This window comes from Corvus hawaiiensis, chromosome 2, assembly GCF_020740725.1.
Source record: "Corvus hawaiiensis isolate bCorHaw1 chromosome 2, bCorHaw1.pri.cur, whole genome shotgun sequence".
NCBI classification, from domain to species: domain Eukaryota; kingdom Metazoa; phylum Chordata; class Aves; order Passeriformes; family Corvidae; genus Corvus; species Corvus hawaiiensis.
The window spans coordinates 54,694,839-54,714,646 of record NC_063214.1 but is presented as its reverse complement, the minus strand read 5'-3'; the positions used below and the strand labels follow the sequence as shown (position 1 = coordinate 54,714,646).

Genomic DNA, 19,808 nt, shown 5'->3' with positions numbered 1-19,808 from the left:
CATCTGTATTTTTTTCAGCATGGAGAAATGGCTGATATACAATTAGCAGTTCCCTTTAGACAACAAGACACCAGGTTTATTCTATGAGCAAATATCCAATTCATGTCACTTGAAAATAACTACAATTGTTTTAAGATTAGGGCAGTATATTTTCCTTCAGAGATATTTCAGACTGATGGATTTGTATATTTTATTTATGGACATGACAAATCGTGAATAAAACACAGTTTTTAACTAGAGGTATAGTACTGTCACTCCAAGCTAGGAGTGCCTAATTGCTTAAAACAGACAGGTTATTAGGTATAGGGGAAAAAATAGTCCTACACTGGCATACAATCTAATGCAGTACATTAATGCTCTGAAAGAATACCTGATGCAGCACTATTTTAATAGCAGCTTTAGAAACTTGAAGTATATTTTCGTAGTGTATTTAATAGCTAAATTTGATGCTGTATTTTTTTTCAAAACAGTTCCATGGAATTTTGCAAATGTATTCATATTTAAGTGTGTATTTAATAAGTGGAATGAGTAGAAATCCATGAAAAAAGTTGTTTTCATACCACCATCAATAATTCAATCTATGAAAGATTGAATAAATGGTTTATAAACATTAAGAGACCCTGACTTGGTTGCTTTTACAAAAACAAAATACAAAACTAAAAGTTAATATACCTTGACATGAAACAAACAAACAAAAAAACTCAGTAAAACAACCAACCAACACAAACCGAACAGAATTTAGAAAAGCAAATACAAAAAAACCCCTCATTTCTCCACAGTCTCTCAAGTTTGGAAACATAATCCATAATGCTTGATTTTGCATTATTATGTAAAATAGTTTTTCACAAATAAAACTAATTTTTGTGTTAATGTAAAATCTATGCAAATACATGCAGTCATTTATCAGGGAAGCTGACAAGCATTCCATATTGGAGAGGGAAAATGAAACTGCCTCAAGAATAGAGGCAATTAATTATTTCTGTATTTTCTCTTCCTCTGTCTTGAGGCACAGAAGTTATCCATCCAGTTAAAACAGCAAATGAAATAAAGAGATTTTTTTTTTTATTTAAACACATATGGCTTTTGCCTGCAATACTGATCACCACAAGGTCTACAGATGCCCGTGGCTAAATTGTACACTGGCAGATGCACACAAGGGAAAACTGTGTTAATGCAGCGTGGTGAACAAAACAAATGAAGAACTGAATTTGGGGGCTGGGGGTAGAGGGTGAGGGAGAGAGGACTTTTTTTTACCATGTTGAGATACAGTTTGCCTACAAAGGGTGGATTAGATTAGCTGTAGATTTAGCCTAAAAAGTTTCTTCTCCTCCATTATGTCAAAAATCTGAATAGTATATATGGAAGAAAACATCCACGTAGATCCATGCAGTTTTCTAATGTACAGCTTATAAATAATGGGCTTGCCAAGATAAATGGTTATATTATTTCATCTTTACAATTAAGGATTAATAATACATAATGAATGTACTCACAGAATATAATGAGAAAACTGTTGTCCAACATACTTGCTGTCATTTTTTACCTATTTAAAGAAGCAATGTCTTGAAGAGTAGGGAAAAATGGCAAGCATTATGGCACAACCTAGCATATGCCATATACTCATCTGTGCTTCAGAGGGCTAGTAAGAATTCCACACTTAATAATTGTTCCTTTTGATAAGGTTATTTAAAAAAAAAAAAAATGAAGTGAAAATTGAAGCCAGTTTATTCCTGGAAATAATTTGCAGGAGAAAACAAAAAATAGAAATGGTAAAATATTTACTGAAAATAAGACAGAACCATGTTGATCACAGTAACTTCTTTCTTAGTAGGCCTGTACACACCGCATAAACCCATTAAAATCTGTATTGACCTTAAAAAAAAGTAAACTCCCCCAATTTTTCCCCTGGAAGTTTCCTTTAATTTTAAAAAATAATTATTTTGTATCAACTAAAACAGTAAATAAAGAAGATTCATAAATGTGAAGTAATAAAGATATCTCCTTTTCCTCATCTAAAACTAAGGAGTCTTAAGAGACACCATTGTCACCACCCTAACAGATACCCTGTAATTTTTTATCTTCTTTTCAATGGCATTAATGTATTTTAAATAATAACGTGTCCAAAAGGCAAAATCTATTTCAACTATCAAGAAAAATTGATTGTAATATTCCTTTCAGATAAACAGCTATTTCCACAAGCTAATATTTCTCTTTCAACAATTTGATTGGATATTTATGAAATTACATGATTACATGCTATTTCTATAGCCTTTCTCATTTCAGGGACACCAGCACTATGCCACAAAGGATCCACTTCTTTATATTCTGTCCTAGAGCTGGCCTAAAAACTGGTAGGAAAAAGCAGGAAGGACAGTAGGTGATGTAGGTTAAATTTTTGAATTCAAGAGGACAACTGGAGTGATTTGCTGCTCTTAATAAGAGACTAAAATTTCCCCTAGATAAAATATTGTGTTCTACAATGACAATGTTCTACCAGTTTAAAAAAAAAAAAAGTTCAGAGTGGTGGTGTGAAAATATTTTAAAGGCCAAAAGATCTAAGTATCTTGTTTTTTCTGAACAGATTTCACCTCTTCCTCCTTAAATAAGGTTGCTAATATGATTATATTACAGTTATAGTTAGGATACTTTTAGGAACAATAAGTGCTCTTAGTGAGTAGGTTGTTTATATTTAATACTGCTAAAAGACTCTGTAGCTTTAGGGATTTTAGAAATAGTCCTGAATATGCGAAAATAGATGAAAATATATAGTTTTAATGGGGATTCTGAAAGCATAATCCTTCATCTGTTTTTCTGAATAACCTTACCTTCCTCATAAGCGTTTTAGAGTGGACTGGGGGAGCATTTTTGTGAGAGGACGAAACAGCAATGTCCTTTCTCAAGAAGCTATTTTAATGTTATGGCTAAAGCACAATGAAAAAATAGGGAAGGGCTGCTTGACAGAAGTGTATATATTTGAGCCAAAAATGTATTTCCTCACCAACGCGTGCATTTGATACGTTAGATATTTTAGAGGCTCACTGTATTTCATCCTCTTCAAATGTTAACCTCCAAGTGTTACCTTGTTTTGGCCCTGATTCTGCCCATGATGTCACGGGTGCTTTTAGGCTCACAGTGAAGTGCATGGGCAGTTATTTGCAGGACCAGGGCCTTCATAAGGTTCAATGAAACGTATTAATCACTTACGACCAACTCACTCAACTCCTTCCTTCACCGTTATTTGGAAAGAAAATATTGGAGAGCTATACACTACATTAAAAATAGAAGTCTACATTGAAATATGTTAGGTATGTCCTTTCATAACTAAATCAAGATTAAATGAGTTACACAGGTAATTTAACATATTCATGTAATTGTAAAGAGAGGACAAAAGTTTCATTTTGAATTGGAGAGACATAAGATGCCCAAAGTATTGGCATCATGAAAATTAGCAATAAACACATAGTATGACCAAATGCATACAAAAAATGGTGCTTCTTATAACTTCATATTGGCCAGTGTTCAAAGGTGTTAAGCAATGTCTTCTGCTAATTTCAGTATCTTCAGCAGCTACCGATGAGATGATGTAGTTTAGTTTGCTAGTCGATATGAAACCAGGTTACAGAAAAGCACCACTCACAAAAATAAGTATGTTCAAGACATACCACCCTCCCATTCTGACTGGGCTAATAAGATGTTGGGTTACTCCTAAGACATAGCATATTGTGTGATGCCATAATTTATATAATGATGTATTTCAAATGCTCCCCCACTTTAATTTCAACTTACATTTTCTAACACTCTAGTCCTCTCTCATATTCCAGGGCTAAAGTTACCGAGAGGAAAGGTTAGTTTAGACATGAATTCTTCAGAAGCTGCTCATCCAACACATACAGCTTTATTTTCAAGGGCAACATTCAATATTTTCAGTCATTTAATCATATACAGCAATAGAGAGTAATGAGAGTTCTGCAGTGTTGGATGACCCACTACAGATGTAGTAGATTAGAAGGCGCTAATCCCCACTGATTCCACAGTCCTCTAGCAGTTCAGCAAAAAAAGAACATTCTCCAAGCTAGAGATCTTTAAAAAAGAAAAAAAAAAAAAAACAACCAAAAGAAAAAAAAAAACAAAACCAAACCAATGTTGGACTGCTTAAATAAAATGTTGCACTATAACGAATGTCTGGATTTGGAGAAGCTGATGGATAAGTGAACCAAATGAATAATTCAATGCTTTTTTTTCCTGCTTACATCTTTCTGCAGTTCTAGCCAAAATCACAGTTCTGCAAGCTCCATGTTTACTTTTGAGACATAATATCTTAGAGAAAGCAAATCAGTTACTGCTTTTTCCCTTAACAGATTGCAGATTAGAGGAATTTAAAGCATTAACAGTTCATCCGTAAGACCTAGGATGACCAAGTCCAACAGTAATGGAAACTCTCTTCATGTTTTCCTTTAATTTTTAATAGGACGCGAATACATACATGTTAAGTTTAACACTAATGAATGCTAACTGTGTACTGTAAAAATTGCAAAAATTATAGCAACTTACATTTAAACTTTTCAGTTTTTCCTAAATTTGAAAGTGGAGGCAAGAAGTAAACTACAAAATTAGAATACAGAAAATTGAAGGTACCAGCAACTTCCATCACAAAAAAAAAGATGCTGCCTATTTTATATAATGTGACACATATAGCAAGCCCAGCTCAAATATCTGTCTTTAGCTTCCCTACTTGGAAAAAAAAAAGAAAAAAATTTATTGTTGCTGGCAGGATGATATGGATGAAATAACCAGGAAGAATTGAGGGGGGAAGGGGAGAAAGAGGAGCCAAGAAATCAGATACATTCAATGAGCCTTCAAACTCACTTCAGCAGTAGGAATAAATAATTTAATCAACTCAGCTTCATTTTTTTTCTTCCTACCTCCCTAGTGCAATTGGCAGATATTAAAAAAATAAAACTTTAAAATTCATGAGCAGTTGTGTGTGGAAGAACAATCACTATATAATAAGAAATATAAAGTGATATCCATGCAAGCCCTTTGTGTAGATATGCATCTGCATGTGCATTTAACTTCACCATATAAAAAGAAATTATTGGTTAAATTTACATGTATGGCAACTTTTTGCTTTTTTTTTCAAATTGCACTTTGGGGATGTGGGCAAGTACAAAGATTTTCAACACCATTTGGCTTTTTGGCTAACATGGGCACTACATGACAAGGTAATGTAGTTTGAAAGAGTTGAAATAATAAGCAGTGCTCAACAAACACTGTTATAGTACCCCCTAATTAGGGTAAATATCTGGAAAACAGCAATTTGGTAAAAGTTACCAATATCATACGGTACCACTATCATGACAAATGATCAATCATCATTTTAATGAGGGGACTTTAATCTCGGTTTTCCAAAACAACTCAATACTCAATAAACCCAGTAGAAATAAAATTCATTGTTGAGAAGGTGTTCCTTTTCTAGTTTACAAAGGACACATTAATAACTACAGAGAAAAATTAGCTGCAGTAAGTGGTCAGAAGCTTCAAAAAATATCTATATTTTTATATCATATATAGTCATCTAGATAATAATTTTTGACATCTAAACCAAACTGACTTCTCGTCATGTTAAACAATTGGGTCACTTCAACAGTCACATTTCAGTGGTGTCTGTGATGCCTAAATACACAATTTTTTAAACTATTAAATGTTTGGTGTGTGAAATGAAGTGATGGAGTGAAGTTAATAGCAACCTTCAGTGTTAAACATCACCCAGCCAAAGCTAAATCTAGTATTTCTCATAGCCACCGAGATACAGTAAATAATTATAGCCTGCATTACTTGAAATCATAGCCTAATCTTAGCATTACACATTGAAAACTCCGATTTAGTATATTAAGACGTAATTTTTGTTTAAATTAATTTTGCCACATTATGAATGTTACGACTTCTGACAGCTTAAAGGTACGACCTTTCCACTTTTGCCTTTAGCAACTGGAATTGCCAAGACGAAACGCACGGGGAAAAAATAAGCAAAACGTGGCCCGGAACATCCCCATCGCTAACGTGCAGCTCTGAGGCTCCTGCAACGCTGGAAGTTGAGGGTTGCCCCCACCGCAGGAAAGGGCTGTTCCCTCGGCGGGAAAGGGAGGAAGGGACAACCTTTTGTCCGCCCGCTGTAACTTTCGGTTTTATCCGGCGCTGGTCTGTGACCCTGCGAGAAAGGGGCTCTTTGACATTTCCATCCCAAAGAAGCCGCCCCCGACGCGGCAGCGCCGGCGGTTTCGCGCCGGACGGCCCCGGGACCAGCGGCCGCCGCCGCCCGGGGCGGGAACTGAGGCCGGGATTGGGGCCGCCGTGGGCCTTCCCCCGCACCAGTCGGTCCCCGGGACCGGCCCGCTGGAGTTGGTCCCAACTTGACCGCCCTTCCTGGGCACAGCCCAGCCGTGCCCTGCTGCGGCCAACACCACCCCGTGTCTGAGGACACCGCACGACCGCCATGGCCCGCGGCCCCCAGGGGCGGGCTGGGCCGTGCCGGGCCCCATCCTGGGGCAGCGGGGCGGGATGTGCCGGGCCGGAGAGGTGCCTCCCCCTCCCCGCCCGCCGCCGGGGCCGGTGGCGGTGCCGCCAAGCCGGCTCTGGGTGCGCCGTCCCCCGCGGAAGGGGGAAGAGGGCCGACCTCCGCTCCCGCCGCGGCCCCGCCGCCGAGCAGGTTACCCGCGCACCCAGGGGCGGCCGCCGGTAGGAGCGGCGGAGACGCGCCCGCCTGTCCCCCCGGAGCCAGCCCGAACCCCTGGAAGTGCCTGCTCCGGGAAGGCTGGGGCAGCCGGCTCCCAGAGCCCGCAGCACCGCGGCCGCGCACGCCACCGCCCCGCGGGGGAGGAGAGAGGGAGGGCGGGAGGGAGGCGGCAGCCCCGGGCCCGGAGTAGGGACGGCGGCAGCGGCCGGTGGCTGCGCTCCTCGGCGGCGGCTCGGGAGGCACCGGGACCGGGCGCTCTGTGCCGCTGCCGCCGCCGGACCCGCCGCGGCCGGGGAGAGGCACGCTTGTCCCGCCCGGCCCCTGGCCGGGAAACTAACCGGAGGAGGGAGAAAACCCGGGAGGAAACTGCCTCCTCTCCGCCCTGAACAGCCAGAAAGCGGTCGCCCTTCTCCCGGCGGCCAAGGGCTGCGGCCGAGAAGAGGTAAGCTGCTTCGGGACGACCTGTCACCTGCAGTTTTTCAGCGACAGCCCCAGCCCTGCTCAACTCATGGGCAGGAAAGCATTTCGGTCGGCTTCCTGCTCGAGAGCGGCACGGGAACACCCATATAACCGCTAGACTGAGGGAGCCAAGCGCACAGTCACAAATTCTCCGCTATGTGCAATAAAGTTGGTCGCGTTCATACGCTGAATAAATGTCGTGAAATGTTCTTTGTGGTATGACTTCTCAGCCACGGGTATGCCCGTGACAGTTACCTTAGGAAAAGGTAATCGGTCATTAGTCTAAAGATTCCAAGCGATCAAAAGCTTTTCTGGTTTAGTTTTTTTTTCTTAAATATATATATTTATGTATATAAAATTTAGGGCTGTCTTAAAGTGAAGCTCAGTAAATGCTGTGAAGCAGAAGAGCTTACCACTCCAGTTTATTTGCAAATAAAGGTCCCGATTACCAACACTTAAAGTACCGAAGGCGAAATTTGCTAATTACACATCACACAGGCGAAACCCCAAACTGTCAGACAAGCAAGCCAGCATGTTTGCAGTCGCTAGCGTGCCTCCCGTGTGCACATTTACTAAGCGCAGCTTGCTAGCACAGCTCGCTATACGATAAATCCTCCAGGTTTGAAATTAATAGGTACTTATAGTGCGTCTCGAAAAGCAGCCGAACATCCACTCCTCACAACATATCGGAGCGCAATACAGAATATAAAAACGAGGCTAAGAATTGGCAAAGGAGATTTACCGTCTGTATCTGCTGCTTGATTTTTGGAAGGAACGTGAAAAAGACCTGACAGATATGTTTAGCGATTGATTCTCCCTTCATAAGGTACAAATAAAAAAAGCAAGGCAGAGACAATGCCGAAATGCATTAAACCTCAAAATCGATTAGAGCCCGTCAGAAGATCCTTTAAAACAATACAAATCGTGGACTTCTGAGCAATATTTTATTCCAAAGAACACTAAATTTGCCGTGAATCCGCTGCCTTGTTCACTGGCCGGTTCACGAGAGAAAAAAAATCCAAACCTACTTCTCGCTTGCAGTTACAGACAACTATCAGGAGGAAAAGGACAGCGTGATGTGACGCCAAGTGGGAGTAATGAATTTACGCCTGTGCTCCTGTCGGAGCGAGCCGGGTCTGTAGCTCCCCAGTTGATGGATGCCCATTAATACACCTGCATTCACGTCCCGGCCATGAGGAGGCACGCAGGGATTCAGTACGGAGCGGCACAGTTTTGCCAAGTCCTCTCGAAACGTCAATACCCTTCAAGTTACACCCAAAGGAGAACGATTTCTCTTGATTCCCGAGTATACAGAGGACCGGGGCAGGTTTTTAGCCGGTAACCTTCTACCTTTCAATATGTGCTTGCGTGTGCGTGTGTGTGTGGCTGTGTATACATATCTATCTCCTAGAGAGGGATTAATTAGCCGGGTTTGAGCTGAAAGAGGCTGCAGTGACGAGCCCAGTGGCGATTGGCCGCCCGCCTGCCTGGCCCTGCCTTTATAATTTCCACATGAGTGCATCTGGGCTCTTATACAAACCAACAGCCAGCTTCTTCTGACATACACACACGGCACTTTTTTCCACCATCTGATTAACCGCCCTGCACACACACGGTGATTACTACGGGAAAACATAAATAAATACGAAGAGGTTTTATTATTTTGACTACTGGAACCCTCGCTGTGTCTCAGTGCAACTTTTGTTTTTTCTTGCTGCTGGGAAAGGTGCTGCTCTCGATGCTTTCCTCTCACTCACGGACCCTTTAAAAAAAGGGGAAGGAAAAATATCGCCCCCTCCAGTCCCCCGCCCGCTCCCCCCTCCCTTCCCCCCCCCCCCCCCCCCCGCCACACACACTTCAAGACGGCTGATCTAAAAAAGCAGGAAGAGAGCATCTGAGGAGCAGCAGCCTCGGCGCATTTTGAAAAACATTTGTTATATTTCAGAGTGCGGCAGCCTGTTTCTCCTCTGAAGTTGGCTCCAGCCTTAGCAGCCGCATTGGATCCCACAGCCTATTGCGAGACTCCGGTATACAATCCGGATCTCTGCCCCAACATGATCGCGGCCCAGGCCAAGCTGGTGTATCATTTGAATAAATACTACAATGAGAAATGCCAAGCCAGGAAAGCTGCCATCGCCAAAACGATCCGAGAAGTCTGCAAAGTGGTGTCGGACGTGCTGAAGGAGGTGGAAGTGCAGGAGCCTCGCTTCATCAGTTCCTTGAACGAGATGGACAATCGCTATGAGGGGCTGGAAGTCATCTCCCCCACGGAGTTTGAAGTCGTGCTGTATCTGAACCAAATGGGGGTTTTCAACTTCGTGGACGACGGCTCCTTGCCGGGCTGCGCTGTGTTAAAGTTAAGCGACGGGCGCAAGAGGAGCATGTCCCTCTGGGTGGAGTTCATCACGGCGTCTGGCTACCTCTCCGCTCGCAAAATCCGGTCCAGATTCCAGACTCTGGTGGCTCAAGCCGTGGATAAGTGCAGTTACAGAGACGTAGTAAAGATGGTGGCGGACACTAGCGAAGTGAAGCTGAGGATCAGGGATCGGTACGTCGTGCAGATCACTCCAGCGTTCAAGTGCACGGGGATCTGGCCGCGGAGTGCTGCACACTGGCCGCTTCCCCACATCCCCTGGCCGGGACCCAACCGGGTGGCGGAGGTCAAGGCGGAAGGCTTCAACCTCTTGTCCAAGGAGTGCCACTCTCTGGCCGGCAAGCAGAGCTCGGCCGAGAGCGATGCCTGGGTGCTGCAGTTCGCGGAAGCTGAGAACAGACTGCAGATGGGCGGCTGCAGGAAGAAATGCCTCTCCATCCTCAAAACCTTACGGGACCGTCACCTGGAGCTGCCGGGCCAGCCCCTGAATAATTATCACATGAAGACTCTGGTTTCCTACGAATGCGAAAAGCATCCCCGCGAATCGGACTGGGACGAGTCGTGCCTGGGGGACCGGCTCAACGGGATTTTACTGCAGCTCATCTCGTGCCTCCAGTGCAGGAGGTGCCCGCACTACTTCTTGCCCAACTTAGACCTCTTTCAGGGCAAGCCTCACTCGGCCCTGGAAAACGCGGCCAAACAAACGTGGCGACTAGCTAGGGAAATACTTACCAACCCGAAAAGTTTGGAGAAACTTTAGAGGGTAACTATAAAACCGGCCTGACCGATAAATCTGATAATTTCCCGATGAAGTTTAAGATGCCTGTTTGAAAAGTCATATATTTCCACTTGACAATGCAAATAATATTCTCTTTTAAAAAGGAATATAGCTTAGGCTCTTCACAAAGAAAAGCAAATGAGAACAGCAACCATCATTCCTCTTCGTCACAGTTTTGCAGTTCCCCGTGGGGGAAAAAAAAAAAAGAAAAAAAAAAAAAAAGAAAAAAGGAAAAGGAAACTGTGCTACCTGGAAAGGAAAATTGGCCGTAATTTGATTGTGACCATTCTGCCTAAAAACGGTACCAACGGATTATAACAAAACCCGGTATTTTTATGTAAACCCTCTGTGAGTAAAAGCTATTTGGATATGCCACCTGAACAAACCCTAATGTACCTTTTGATTTGTATCAAATATTGTGATCTCACATTGTCTTTGAAATTGTGGATGTTGGTGTTTTGTGATTTGGTGAACAGAAGTTAAATTGCCATTTTGGATACTTCAAGGACATTTTCTGCTAAAAAGAAGATACCATTTAAAAAGGTAGATTTTATCACAGTACTTTTGTTAATTGTCTTTTGAAGTGTCTGAACTTAACAAGTTTACATTTTTCGTTTCATATATATTGCTTGTTCTATTTCTAACATTCCATAAATATACTTGAAATGTTATTTAAATATATTCAAAAGAAATTTGGATTCTGCTTATATAATAACGCTTGAATATTGGAATTATATATTTGAAAATGCACTTGAAATACACTGGATAATTACTTTTTGTGATTTAGATTTTAATTTCTGTTGCTGATTTATTTAATTACAAGCTAATAAATGAAGTAAAATGCATATGGGTAAGTGTTTCAATATCGGATCAAGTTTTCCACTTGAAAAACCAGAGGCAGCTATGTTTTGTGGATTTTGCCTTTCTGTGGGTAGTTGCTTAAATCCTGTAAAGCAGAAAACTTAAGGGCAGACTCCTGCCTATGCATTTTGAATAGTTTTGTAGAATATGGAAATATTGATGGTACAAACATATTGGAATTTAGCTCCAGATGACCATAAGTAACTGTCAGACACCGACGTACTTATCAATACAGTTACACTTCTTCATCCGTCAGGAAAGAAATCTGTTTTTGAAGGGTTTATTATACGGTGCTGTTGTGTTTCTGCTCGCTTTTGAACAAAGCTGAGGAAACACAACGTATCTGTGAAGCAGTGTTTTGAGTAACCAGTGATCCTGATAAAACTAGCAATTTGGTGCAGGTACTAATAAAAAGGAAAATAAAATTTATAGGTGAGAGCCAGCACAAATAAAGTGAACAACAATATTGCTTCTGACCTACAAATCCGTTACGAATGTGATAAGATTGCCAGTTGCACTCCCAGAAATCAAGCCCCTGAGCTCCCAGGACATTCAGAGGGAATAACCTGTGTGTGCTTACAAAACTGCACTCAATCCAAAGCCGCCTGTCTGTACCGCACTGCCTGGTCCCTCTCAGGATGCATTTCTTTAAAATGGCTTTTAAATCAAAACACAAATTAACAACGCGGATTTTGATTAGGATCCTAACAGTCAACAAGTGCTGAAAGAGGCCAATCTCCTGTGTGACACCCACTAACAACTACTTCCAGTGGGTGCACTTTAGCGAAACTGTTATACCCAGAGATTCTGGCAGAAACTTTTTTACCCCAGCACTGCAAAGAAAGTTCCGAGTTTGACAAATTATTTACCAAAGAGAAATAACTTCATTGCAAACATATTCAGACGAGGAGTTTTCTTGGAAATTATTTATACTATTTCTGCATGAAAAAAAACCCCAAACCCCAAGGTCTTTGTAAAAGTACTTCCCCTGTTTCCTCTCTTCCAACATTTTCCAGAGCAATAGCAAAGATATAAAGCAAGAGCGATAAGAATAAAAAGAGATGCAGGCGAGAGGAGCGCCCTGTTAAGACACGTCCCTTCCGTCTGCCCCCTCCTCCCCCGCGTGGCATCCCCCGCGCCGTTCCCGCGGGGAGAAAGCCACGCAAAGGTTTCCGCTCAAGTCACGCACCCCTGCTCTGTTGCGGCTGGGCTGAAGGTCTTCGCGGAGGGGAGGGGGAAGGGGGGCGGCGCTGGGGAATTGGTAGTAGTAAATGACTACAGAAAAAAACAGAGCTTTCCCAGGAACCGAGTCTTCCGTACATGTCTATTTCCCTCCTCCCCCCTTTTCTTTTCCCCCCCAGAAAATAAGCATTAACTTTCATTTCAGCAGTTAAAAGTGTTTACAAAATGCGCCGTATTTTCTTACAAGGAAACTAACGTTTTTGAAATAACGGGATTCTCCGATAACCTCGGAAGGCGTAAACCCCTTCGCTGTGTCTCGGGAAGGCTGCGGGCTAGGACTGCTGCTCCCTCCAGGGATTTCAGAGCAATTGGCTTAGCTACTAAATCTGACCACGTTCATACAAAGGCACCGCGCGAAAGGCTGCTGGAAAACGCGCACGCTGCCGTGATAGAGGATTTAACATCATTAATACGTTGCGCTTTTTTTTTTTTTTTTTTTTTTTTTTTTTTTTTTTTTTTCCCCCCAGCGAAAGGCGGCAGACGGGAGCGGAGTTTGGAATGAGGGGGCGGCCCCGGCGCACGTGTGCCGGGACCGGGGACCGGGACCGCGCCCGCCAGTCCGCGGCACTCACCTTGGGGTCGATCTTCTTGAAGGCCGAGTCATCCTCATCCACCTCGAAGTAGATCTCTGTGGTGGTGATGGAGAGCGTCCCCTTGGCCACCACCACGGGGGCGATGAGCTGTGCCGGCGTGCTGAGGACCACGGGGCCTGCAAGGCAAGGGCAGCGGCGTCAGGTTGGAGGCGCCCGGCCGGCCCATCCCCGGTGGCCCTTCCCTCCGCCGAGCCAGCGCCCGGCGAGCCCCCTCGTAAACCCAGTTTGTAAACGCCGCGTTCATCCCCCTCCTGCCCGCGGCCAGCGCTTTGAACTCCGCGGCCGGGGCAGAAGCGAGATTGTGAGCTCCGGGATTGCGAGATAAATCACAGCAGCGAAATTCAGAGGGGTTAGGGTGAAAAATAGCTGCCTCTTAGAAGAAGGTCCCCTCTCTTTTCATGCCCTTTTGCTCCTCGTTAACACTATCACTGTTTATGTGCGAGAGCGGCGGCTCGTTCCACACCGCTTCGATCTGGCAGCCAAGGTCCCCGCGGCGGCCGGGCCGGGCCGGGGGCGCAGGGCAGGGCAGCCCGCAGCCCCTGCCTGCCACACCAACCCTGCGAGGCCTGGGGGCATTAACTCTGGATCCAGACCTCAACTCGGGAAAGTAACGCGAAATATCGGGGGGTTCTGTTTAGTTCTTTTTTTTTTTCCTTTTTTCTCTTTTTTTTTTTTTTCACCTACTTCAATATCCCCCGCACAAAAAGGCTAACATCGTTAAATATATTTACGGCAAGATCATTTTTATTTCAACTCCCTGCCGCTTATACTTTTAAAATTACTGTATAACAATACTTCGCTCAAATATATTCCTTAACGAGACGCTTTCGCGGGCATTGAAAAGATGAGATGGAGAAAATCTATTGTAAAAGGCAGCCTTCTCCACGCAAATTGTTAGATTTTAATTCAGGGGAAAAAAACTGAAAACAACCCTTCCTTAATCCAAAAGACAACAGGATCACTTTTTCACCATCTTATCTTCAATATCAATGCAATCTACTGTTAAAGCTGACAGTGGCCGTGTTTAGGAAGACCACTTATTTCGAAGAAAATATTATATATAAAATATTCTTCTAGATTTAACCACGAAAGCCTGTGGGATAATTTCTGTACACATACATAAGCACACAGAGCCACATGCACGTATAAACACGCATTTGACGTAAAATAATACAACTCCAGTATTAAGAAGCTGGGTACAACACCTTACTGATACACCTTTTCGAAACTAGTAAACTGACCATCTCAGGAGGTTCTAAACAGGGTTAGGTTGTTTTACACAGCTAAAAAAAATCTCCCTTGCAATAAGGGAACCCCTGCTCAGAGGGCAGAGAGGCGTGAGCCTCCCTCTGCCTTCCCCAGCCGCTCGCCCCTCCAGCAGCGCCGTGCGGGCGCTGGCGTGGCCGAGCCGAGCCTGGGGCTGCGGCTCTCACCGGGGCCGACGCCACGGATGCGCCCTCACCTCCTCCCCCAGCACTGCCAGCACACTTAACTACCAGCTCGTACAAGCAGCACTTCAAATTACTCACTTAGCACAAATTACTCCTGTATCGGCGCATCTAACTGTCATGTTGTTAATGCTTTACTTTACTGTAACACCCAAGTCCTTATTGCACAATATTTTGTCATTTACTTTGCAAAACAAATAAAGAAGAAGGCAGAGATTACTGTGCGTAGAGGGGAAAGCTAAAACGCACCGTTTCAGTAACAGCTTTCAACAGCCCAGCGTGGCGGACGGGATAATATTGATACAAACTCTATTTTCTTTCATTTTATTGTTTTCCATCTCCTAATAAACCGAGGTAGCCTCTTGACCCCAGTCAGCTGATCGGAATCACATGCGCCGGGCTTGCCTTGCTGCTCTCCCAGTCTCGCCTCCATCTTCTCTCCCTCCCTTGGCGGTGGGAAAGGAGCCGATCCGAGCCGGGGAAGCCCGGCTGCAGGCTCCAAAGGGCAGGGTGATCGATCCGAAACGCCGCTTTAAAGCCTCATCAATCTTCATCTAGGTTGCTCGAGTAATTACGCCCGATTCTCTTGTACGATTACAAGTGGATTTGGGTTTCTATTCCCCAGGCCCCCTTTCTTTGTGTTTACAGAAGGGGGGGTCTGGCCAGCCAGCGGTTCCCTGCCCTGCAGAAGCACTTGCCCTCTCAAGCAGAGCGCCCTACTCCGCCTCTCGCCCTTCTCGGGCACACTTGGCCCGGCGCAGGGTGATGGGCTCCTGGGCCTTTGTGCGGGGAGAAAAGCGCCTTCGGAAGGCGCGTCCTGGAAACGACCCGATATTCTACCACTTTAAGGAGGCGTTTGTGGGCTTTGCTGAATCCCAGAAGGAAGAACATCAATTTAATCCAATTACTTCTTTTCCCTGGTGTTGTGTGGCTAAAATAAAAATAAAGCCACCGCTATTTAATGGCCAAAAGGCCAAACCCTATAATCTGTCATCCAGGCGAAGACAATGCGGCAGCCCGGTTAGCGGGTTGTGCCAGTGATGTGCCCTTACGGACTGGAGCAGGGTGCAGAGCTGCAAAAGCAGGGGTGAATGTGGAGGGAAAGGGAACAGTCACTTCTTAGCCCGTTACTGAAGGCAGGGGAAATCGGGGATTTCTGGCTTTCTACTCCTCCCTAGAAAAGGCTCCGAGCTCCCTCCCAGATTGGTACCTTGGCATCTGCCCTGCATTCTACTCAAATGACACCCTAGATTTGTTGCAAGGTAAACATGTCAGAGGTATCACAGTGCGACAAGGAATAAGCATTATCGTACTTTCCAGATGAGAAAACGTTTGCTGCGTTTTCTTGTTTCGGAAAAAATAATAATAATTTTTAAAAAAGCAGAAAGCAAAATAAATAGAAGTCACATTATGGGATTCCGGGAAAGGAGGTGTTCAAAGTAAGTTTGAAAAATCTTTACAGATTTTTTTTCTCTCCTTAAAGCACAAAATGAAAAAAAAAAATCGGTATTAGCAGTGTTTCATTTTTACACTTGTCCTTCGGAAATCTCCAATTACAACTTGCAATTCCATAGCATGTTTAAGGAGCAGAGTCTTTTTGTTATAGCCTTCAGGGAGCAAGCCAGCCACTGAGAGAATACGAAATTAATCCACTACAGCTATAGAGAGAGAGGATTATGTTTTAATCCCCTTTGGGATAGTCTCTGGATTTTAAGGATCCGATATTAAAATGTTTACATAGAACATAATCAAAACAGCGCAGACTTTCCATATGGCACCGAGCTATCGGGAAGCTCTGGGTCTCTTTCCCAGACCCAATTGATAATCTAATGAAACAAAAGCCGAGCACACCTGAGCCAAGAGCCAGCCGCGGGACGGGCTCATTCGCATTCGGGAAGGATAACGAGCTTCGGCTCCAGCCTCCGCCCGGCCCGGCGGTGGCGAGCTGCGCTTTTCCAGGGGATGTAAATATTCATTTCCAGCGCGGCTGCGGCCCCGGAGAAGCACGGGGCCGGGGCTGTGCTGCCCGGGGGAGAGGGACCCGGAGCAGCGGCGCCCGGGGATGCTGCCGGGCGCTCCCTGCGCAGCGCAGCAGCCGCCTGCGGCACCGAGGGCTCTTGCCTTCCCGCTCCGGGGGAAAAGCCAACCTGTGGCTGCCCCGCTTCGCCCAAAAAGCTGGCGTTTGTGGAGGGGACCCGTGTCTAAGGTGCTTGTCAGATGTTGGGATTCTAAGAAAAAGCATCTCTCTTTAAGGATCGTTTCGTTGCCTCTTCCACATCTCTCCGAATCGATCGGGGCAAAAGAAAGGAAGCGACCTACCAGAGAAGTTCTGGCCTTAAAACGAGACCAGAAATCACTTCAGACCCACAGGTCTAGCAATCTGTTTAAATGGTGAATTTTCCCCCTTGCCTGATCCCTGTGGTCTGCACATGTGATTTACATTTCTAAAATAAACTCTACCATGCATATACCTTTTAAAATAATATTTTCTTTCCAAAAGTAAATGATTGTGAAATTAGAAGGTCCCAGTGAATAAAAGCAGAATGTAATTTCCCTTCTCCCCTGCGTAATTTTTGCTAAACAGAGACTTCAGTCCCTGTATTTAGTTCTTGTAACTTGGCTCCTGTATTTTTCAAGTTCAAGTAAAGCAAGTCAAGCCAAGTGAAAAGTTCTACTAGGTTTCAAAGTTTTCTATCTGCTAATGAAATATCAGTAAAATTACACCTCTTAAGGAAAGCTGCTAAGGAGTGGTATTTTGAACCAAAAATTTTCATTTCCATAAACTGTCATTTTTAGGTCTAAGAGTAAACGTGTTACATTAATGAGCCTGAAAATTACACTGGAGGTATATCTGCTAAGAAGATTGGCACAATTACTCCTAAGGAGGATAAGGCACATGCTTTTATATGCTGCATTACAAAAAAAAAAAAAAAAAAAAAAAAAAGAAAAGAAATTTACCTGCCGCGGGCCTAGAAGTCTAACTTTTAAAATAAAGTTTTGGTGATTACCCCAGACAAGAAAGTATTAGCTGGGACAAGTACTTTGAAAACATATCCAATCAGCTCAACCAATTTAATTTTACAATCTACTGGTAATTACTCCGAAATCATTTAATTTTTAACTGATGCTGGCTTAAAAGAAAAAACATATCAATCTTTTTTCATAAACATATATTCAACATAGATTAACTGAAACCAATACTTTTACTATGTAAAATAGTTTGCATAAATTACATTTTGTAATTTGATATGATACTTAAACAAGAATTTTAGATAAGAATAATAACTAAAAATCACTCACAAGGCACCTGAAATAAGACAACTGAAATTTCCTCAGCATTTTAACTGTAAAGCCAAATGTATCTGAGTTGTACTTGAAGTGTGTACAAATCCTTACACTTAAAAACCAACTTAGATGTAACACATGCACAAGCACACAAAAACTTCAGTTTCTTGTAATGTAAGTCACATTGTGTGGAAGCAGAAAGAAGTATAGGTACCAGAATCCTTTGGGTAAAGCTCTTTAGTCTGAAAAGTATTTCAACCAATTAACATCTAATATAATACATGCAGTGCCAAGTAAATGACAAGTAAACAAGGTAAGATTCCTAAACAATTCACAGAATTTAGTCTATTTTTGTTCCCATTGTCATTCTGAATCTGATTCAAACTACCCTTTAAAAAGATTTCTGCAGTAAATATATTGAACTTACATGAGGATGGCTGCCCCAAATTTGTTCTCTGCTATAGCAAATACTTGAAGGCAGTAACTTCACTCAAGCCAAGGCGTTTATAAGAATGTACATATACAGCTCCCTTTACACATCACTTTCAACAGCTTCATTAAAGTTAATTTGCACAACTTTTTTAATTCAAAAACCAGAATCTAAGTCTGACTATAATCTTGGTTTTCTCTTCCACCACTGAATAATATCCCAAATTCATTTCCCCTGTTTTCAGAGATATCCAAGCTTATTTTGTTGGCTTTTTACTCCTGCACAATCATATGTTTCATATTGTGAGAGAGGGATTGATTTTTTTGTTTGTTTGTTTAAATGTCATAGCCAGTGTGGATAGGCCCTGATATTCAAGATTTTCCCCACTTTCCCCCCCTTTCCTCCATAAAGCATGTAGCACTACTACTGGTAACATCAAAGATCGACTTAAATGGTCTTTTTCAACAACAATGATTAAACAATTACAGCAACTCAATTCTCTTAAGTGGTTGCCATAACAGCAAGCAAATGTGCTTGATTAAAAAGAAAATGTAAATAAAAACAATCTTGCATATTATAACTGTGAACAAAATAGCAAGAAAGAATTACATAGTTTTGATGAGACTGTGAAAATAGTTAGTGTTGCTTAAGAAGAAAAAAAGTAATTTTACCTGAAACATAGACATACTCACCTATATATTTGAATTAAGTGCCCTATGCACTTTCACAGGTAAATTATCATTATTTTAATTCCATACCTTCCTGGTCTTATTAAAAGAAAAATATAAAATAGCACATCTCCCTGAGGGAAAACATACCTCTCAATATTGCTAGGAATAACTATTTCTTTATATTGTTCAAAGAGTGATAGAAAGCAACTACTTAATAAAACAGTTAAAGAATATGCAAGACAAACTCCACATGAAACCAAAGTCAGTCTTACTGAACCACTGAAGGTCCCATGGAACAATTAGCTGTGTGTCTAACAGCCTAAAGTAACTCAGAAAAGCAACGTTTTCCCCCTTTTCCAAGTTCGGTCAGATTTACTCTGTGGCACACATGAGAACTTTTGAACTGTGCTGAAGCTTGGAATGGCTTACATGGCTTCAGCAGTTTTCCAGGACGTGTCCAAGCACCAACCTGCCAGATGATCAGGTATTAATAATAGTCAAGACTCCCCTTAATGATTTACACCTGGCCAGAAATGTAAATATTTGGGATGGGGACCTCACTACTGCAATGCACACATTTGCCACTTCAAAATTAGATTCATACAGTGTGCTCCGCCTGAAGCTATACCTTGGAAGGACTGAGTAAATTAAGATGGTTTAGAAACTTAAGAACTTGACTGTTAAGCAGTGCATCCAGATGTGAGTATTCTACACTGATGCAGTAGGACCTGCACTAGCTCCCTCCTCATTCTCAGGTAGAAACTGAAGATACTTTTTCAGCCTAGAAAACATTAAGTGATGCTGAACATGCCCACACAAATAACATTTTTTCCCTCTGAGAGAGTCACTATAGCTAACTATTTAATCAAAAAGTATCAGAAAAAAATACACCTTTGAAAAGCATACTTAATGTTTAAAGAAGAAAGGAGAAAGC

The 19,808-nt window shown here is 42.9% G+C and overlaps 3 protein-coding genes across 15 annotated transcripts in view; 2 read left to right on the top strand and 1 right to left on the bottom strand.

The window, feature by feature from the left end:
* NBEA (neurobeachin) overlaps positions 1-19,808 on the bottom strand; it is a 467,485-nt gene that overhangs the window by 136,190 nt on the left and 311,487 nt on the right. For all 13 annotated transcript variants that reach the window (XM_048295094.1, XM_048295084.1, XM_048295082.1 and 10 more), the window contains one exon: positions 13,020-13,156. In XM_048295094.1, coding sequence (XP_048151051.1) covers positions 13,020-13,156 — 137 coding nt within the window. The remainder of the gene's footprint in view (positions 1-13,019; positions 13,157-19,808) is intronic.
* LOC125321782 (formin-like protein 5) lies at positions 6,462-8,859 on the top strand. The gene is made up of 2 exons (XM_048295098.1): positions 6,462-7,175; positions 8,234-8,859. The coding sequence occupies exon 1, from the start codon at positions 6,559-6,561 to the stop codon at positions 7,117-7,119; it is 561 nt and encodes a 186-aa protein (XP_048151055.1). The 5' UTR covers positions 6,462-6,558; the 3' UTR covers positions 7,120-7,175; positions 8,234-8,859.
* Positions 8,791-11,189, top strand: MAB21L1 (mab-21 like 1). The gene is made up of 2 exons (XM_048295097.1): positions 8,791-8,807; positions 9,138-11,189. The coding sequence occupies exon 2, from the start codon at positions 9,247-9,249 to the stop codon at positions 10,324-10,326; it is 1,080 nt and encodes a 359-aa protein (XP_048151054.1). The 5' UTR covers positions 8,791-8,807; positions 9,138-9,246; the 3' UTR covers positions 10,327-11,189.

Excerpts from the sequence above, each read along its gene's own strand:
- LOC125321782 (XM_048295098.1), top strand. The coding sequence starts at position 6,559 with ATGTGCCGGGCCGGAGAGGTGCCTCCCCCTCCCCGCCCGCCGCCGGGG.
- MAB21L1 (XM_048295097.1), top strand. The coding sequence starts at position 9,247 with ATGATCGCGGCCCAGGCCAAGCTGGTGTATCATTTGAATAAATACTAC.